General features: G+C 51.0%; 1 protein-coding gene across 1 annotated transcript in view; it reads left to right on the plus strand.

Moving 5' to 3' along the window:
- LOC118228188 (zinc finger homeobox protein 3-like) overlaps positions 1-6000 on the plus strand; it is a gene marked incomplete at its 5' end in the record, with an annotated part of 35436 nt that overhangs the window by 19884 nt on the left and 9552 nt on the right. Inside the window, 1 exon segment of the mRNA XM_035419525.1 lies at positions 3455-3541. Within this exon segment, the coding sequence (XP_035275416.1) occupies positions 3455-3541 (87 nt within the window).

Here is a 6000-nt window from a genome sequence, read left to right on the forward strand (position 1 = left end):
GACCGATACCTACTCCTCAGCCTGTCCTTTGATCTTCTGCCGGCTTTGACTTGTCATCGTGTCTTAATTGGCTGAGGAGAGTCATCCCACCGCTCGCAGAAATAGGGCGAGAGCAGGGTGACACCCCCACACCCCCCCAATCTCAACCCCCCCCCCCCAAACCACCCACCACTCCTGCTGAAAGTGGATTTCTAGCTCTAACAGCTGAACACAGTATATAAATGTATATTACCTGAGCACTGGAGAGTTTTCTCCCGAAAACGGATATACATGTAATTATTAATTTTTACTTTAAAAGAACCTCATTTTCTTTAAAAGAAATGTACAAACTCATTGTTGAGGTTACGTTTGGGAAAGGACTGACTGGGTAAAACAGAGTATTCTCTGGCTGGAGTTATTTCATGTTTATTTCATGTTTAAGTTTGCCATTTTTTTTATCCAGTAGAAGTCTGTTTCTCTCTGTCTCTGTATTTCCTTCATTCTCTCCTTCTCTCTTTCTCTCTCTCTGTCTCTCCGTGTCCTCTCCATGCCAAATCTCTCACGTTGGGCTTAACTTTTAGCTCGTTAAACGCGATGAAGCCGCCTCCACAAAGTCAGGGGTTCTGTGTGTAAAAATCAAACGCCATCTGCCACTCCTGATCAGCTGCTCCGGCCGTAAGGCCCGCGCTACAAAGGCGGAACAGGAAAAGCCATTAACTGCCAATCACCGCATCGATCGGCACGCCAGCCCCCACCAGACCCCCCCCCACCAGACCCCCCCCCCCCCCCCCAACACCCAGCCTCAACCACACCAGACTGCAGCTGGAGACTGAGAGGACAGGACTGGATCACAAGGGCTGCCGGAACATTCCGACACGGAACTTCTAAACAGAGATATTCTAGAACTTGAAGAGCTCCCTGAGATGATCCCTGGGTTTGGAGCAGAGTGGAGCGGTTCTCTCCTGGCTTCTGTGCTGGCCTTCTTCTGGTTTCCAGCCTTCCTCGCTAGCTTTCTCTTGCCTCAAGATTGCCTCAGTTTGCTACTGCTTTCCATGTATCTTCAACTTGATACTATTGATACTTTCCCAGTTTGTGCGGATGTAACTCAGACCAGGAATTAGCTGGATATATAGATGTAACGACAAGCAGTATGTTTGAGTTCATGTGCTTGGTAAATCTTTTGTCAAGGTGCAATGTTCAGATTTTTTTGCGGGGTTGGACACTGGTGGGTTAGGTAATTGGGTGACTTGAGTTTGGAATTCTACAGTGCCTCTTACCTTAGGAGGCCTAAGATTTTGGGAAGAGCTGCAGTAAGTTTCATTTCTCTTCGAGAGAACGTTGTCTGCGAATGTAGGTGTTTAAATCCATCAGTAAAAATAAATCTTCTAAATTAAACGTTCCGCATTTATAAGCACAGGAAGCCGTGCTTGTTGTCTGCCCTCCCCGAGTTTAGAGTCAGATATCAGATAAAAAATAAAAACTGCAAACTAATGGCATTGACCGGAGTCCAAAAACTGTAGCTATTGATTTTTCTTTTTTTTTCCTCCCCTCTCTCTTTCGCCCGCTTTTCAGCGGTGTCATTAGGACCAAAGATCATTAGAAGAATATTTACCTTGGGCCCCGGCTTAATAGAGACGCTGGACGGCGGAGAGTGGTGGGGGTCGAAGGTCAGGGCTGCGGAGAGCAATTAGAGTATGGATTACGCGGCGCGGGCCGCCCCGTCCCGGCGTTGGGGGCGCGGGCGCGGCAGACGGGCCAGCGGGGCCGGGGGGAAGCAGGCCGGGCCCATTAAGCGCCCCGCTATTCATTTATCTGCCTCTGTCAGGCCGGAGCCAGCGTCCGCCAGCCTGCTGTTTAAAAGCGTGCACCGGCAGCCCTGCACACACGCACAGGAGCATGTGCACGAACGCTACATACCCGCACACACACACACACACACACACACACACACAGGAGCATGTGCACGTACGGTACATACCCGCACACACACACACGAGCACGCTCATGCACGTACAGGACATACCTGCACGTGCGCTCACACACACATACACACACGCACACTCATGTGCACATACAGTACCTACCTACACAAGCGTGAACACACACACATGCACACACACACACACATGCATGCATATATACCCACAGACGCATACACACTCATCCACACACACACGCACAGATATACACACACACACTCACACGCACATGCAAACAAATTTACCATCTGGTGGCCTCTCTCACAGAAAGGCAGTTTTCACTGCGAGGTTCAGTTTGCTCCTCTGGGCTGGGTGAGCGTGGAGCTTCTGTAACAACCACAAACTTTTATTAGCTTTCTCCTACAAATCATTGCATCAGTAAATATTCCTCACAAGTGCTGAAGAGGTCCCTTTGCGATAAGTACCTGTACCTTCTTCAAATGGCATATTCTCTCTCTGGTGGCTAGCATTATGTTTGGCTGGTATGAGTAGCATATTGCGTATTGCAATGATAACGTGCGGTGTTGTGTTAACGTCATTTAAAATGAGTTAAAATGACTAAATGTATGAGAGCTGTCAGGTAGCCGCAGGAAGGTTCTGGAAGTCTTTGTCGGGTCGGATTGTGAGCGCTCTTCCGTGATTGGTCGAGCTCACGGTGCCCTTCTTTCCCCGGTTGGAGTTTTATGGGGTACCTCTTCCCTCGGGAACTCGTAAAGATTTTACGGGGAGGAGGGAACCCCCCTCACATGCAAATGGCGATAACCACCTTGTGCGGCAGCCATTTTGTTTCATAACAGTCGCGTTACGCTCTTTGTTTCCCTCATTATATTCCACTCCCCGCACTATTGGCTACTGTTACTGTTCAGTTTTCACTGAGGTGAGACAGAAGGGGCCATTTTAAGCACCAGGACACAAGTCTAATGTGCTCCTCTATAAGAGCGCAGGATTAATTTCAATTGTACTTCAAAGCCTTTGCCTGAGTCGTGACGAGCAGGAAGTTTGGATCGACTTTGCCGAAATGAGGAGTCGGGGTTAAGCAGTGAAGCTACACAAACCTGCCCACTCATTCATGTACACGGGTTTAAACCGACTGAATCACTCACTCACTCACTCACCCTTTCAGAGTTTGAGGAACACAGGGTCAGGCTGTCCTACACAGCAAAGTTATCAGCACAGGCTGCGTGGGGGTGTTAGCCGAGGCCCCAGGGGCTGTTGGCCCCCCCCCCCTCCCAGGTTATGGTGACATCATCGACATATTTGGGAGGCGGGGGGGGGGGGGCGTTCTGATAGAGAGACTGAAGAGAGAGAGGCTGTGAAAAATGCTTTTCCCCACTTTTTTTAACATAAGAAAGTGTAGCAGATTTACAAACACCAAAGCGTTGGAGCGGAGAGTGAACCCATAGTTAGCCTGTCGTTCTGCGAAACTCTGACACTCAACACTACCACAGGGCTGCTCTCTATCCCCCCCCCCCCCCATCGGGCCCGTGTCTCCTAAGGCCAAAGCAGGACATCATCCTCCATGCCTTCGCCGAGCGTGTTCAGTACTTGGAGGCCGGCTCCGCCCAGTCCGTGGGGTTTCCAGAGTAACGGCGTGATGATTCGGTACCGACATTTAAGCAGATAGCCAATCAAAAAAGCCTGGGGACTTGGGCTCTTTGAAAAATGCGAACTTGTATTAATTGTGCTCTTATTTATTTTTTTAAGCAGGCAGGCATGTTTGCTGTGCTTAAATGATCCGGGGTGGTGGACTTTCCCCTCCCCCCCCCCCCAGATTAACGTCAGAATGACGTCAGATGCACAGATGCATGCTGAACTAAGGAGCCTGTCTCTGACCTCTGTTTGGGGGGGGTGGGGAGGGGGGGTGTAGGCTGTGAAAGGGAGTCATTCTCTGAGGAGATTCCATGCTTTGTCCCAAAAATAGCTGAATAAACAGCATATCCATCACTGGGGCGAGGTCGAGGGCAAGGGGGGAGGGGGAGGGGGACGTGGGCTGGGGCGACGTGGCAGGACCTCACCCGGACTGGGATGGGGGGAGCGGACAGCGCCGGGTTTCACCTCCCGAAACTTCAACTCTGTCGCCCCCTCCTTATTCCCATCCACCTCATGCCTTTTATGTGATTAGCATAATCATCCACTTACTTTTGACTACTCATGAGCAGTACTGTGTGTTCTTATTTATTTGGGTGATACTCGGACATAAAGCCCATTCCTCGCAGCTGATTGGACGTACTGTGGTCACCAGCACGGTGTGCCTGCATAGAAAAACGTACGCAGCTGCCCATGTGACTGTTGTCCCTCATTTGCATACATGTTCATATGTAAAGCGTGTTTTCGGGGGTCAGGCCACGGGGGGAGGGGGGGGTACTGCACCCTGCTCTGTCTGTGCCCCGGCCGGCCGGTCTGTAGCACCGGAGAAGCACAGTTAGCCCCACGCCGAAAAAAAAATTGCATTTCCCAAAACTTCAAAGGTTTCCACGGGAATCAGACAGATGAAAAATACACTCATAGGGGGGGCTTTGGTCATGTAAGGGTTAATGAATTATTAACTGGTTTTCCAGGGGTACCTTCCTGACCTGGGGTGGGGGTGGGGGGGGGGGAGTGGGGGGGGTGAGCAAGGGGTTGTGGGGGCTGGGAGGGGGGCCCAAATATTAATCATTTATTTGATTGTCCGCATGCTGATTAATCAATCTGAGGGAGATCAGAAGGATTAACTGCCCCATTACTCCCGAGCAGGAGCAGATGAGAGATAAGACTTTAAAATATCGTGTTCCATTTATCATTTATTTTTAGCCCCCTGCTGATGGGGGTGAAATAAAAACTGAGGTGAGATTGGTCAGAACAGCAACCGCGGAAGATGGGGGGAGGGAGGGACGGAGGGAGGGAGGGAATGGGGGCGCGAGAGAGAGAGAGAGAGAGAGAGAGACAGCGAGAAAGCGAGAAAGTGGAGAAACAGGAAGTGCAAGTTTTTTTTTGTGTTTTTTTTTGAGAAGGGCACCTATAGTCCGCACCTGGGGGGGGGGGGGGGGGGGGGAGACGTGCCGGCGCTTGAGAGTGGAATTAAGGGGGTGTGTTTGGGGGCGGCTCCACCGCAGCAGCAGGCCGCTGACTCTCGACAGACTCCTACGACGCTAACCTTCCTTTCGGCTGAAGTGCTGCTTTTCCAGCGTGGTTTCAACAGCGGCGCGGTTTGCCGGCCGGCCCCGCCCACAGCGAGCGATTGAGCGAGTGAGCACGCTCTGTAGATCTCCTATCGGCCGCGCGGCGACTGCTTTGATTTCGACATAACCTCCGTTTGTAAACACAAGAAGCGCTGCGGTTACTTTACAAGCGCACTGCCTCCGGCACATTGGTACAGAATGTATGAGAGAGAGAGAGAGAGAGAGAGAGAGAGAGAGAGAGAGATAGACAGGGAGAGAGACAGACAGGGAGAGAGAGAGAGACAGACAGATAGACAGACAGGGAGTGTAAGAGAGGGAGGAGAGCTGGAGAAGGTGTTCTAGCTGTGTAACGTGTTTTGCATAGCGCCACTGCCAAACCTGTGCTCCATAGCCTGTCAGTGTACCCGACGCAGTTTCTAAACACCAGACCGGCGCTGTGCATTTTCCTCCTTTTATTATTTTTATTAACTCTCTAATGTAGATTTTTTCTTAAAGTGGGTTGTCGCCCTGCAAAGGGATCTTAGCTTGCCGGGTATGACTACAGAAGTGCTGAAAGGCCCACTGACTCCCCGAAACTGAGCTTTGAGAAGGGGCTGCCCTGTTCAGACCCCAAACATAAAGTACTAAAGACCTCTCTCTGTCTTTCTCATTCTCTCTCTCTCATTCCCTCTCTCCTCCCTCTCCCTCTCTCTCTGTCTCTCTCTCTGTATTTCTGTCACTGTGTCTCTGTCGTCCTCTCTCTCTCTCTCTCCCCGTCTCCCTTCCTCCCACTCCCTCTCTCTCTCTCTCCCTCTCTCTCCCTCTCTCTCCCTCTCTCTCTCTCCCTCTCTCTCCCTCCCTCTCTCTCTCTCCCTCTCCCTCTCTCTCCCCCTCTCCCTCTCTCT

Source organism: Anguilla anguilla, chromosome 5 (genome assembly GCF_013347855.1).
Source record: "Anguilla anguilla isolate fAngAng1 chromosome 5, fAngAng1.pri, whole genome shotgun sequence".
NCBI lineage: Eukaryota > Metazoa > Chordata > Actinopteri > Anguilliformes > Anguillidae > Anguilla > Anguilla anguilla.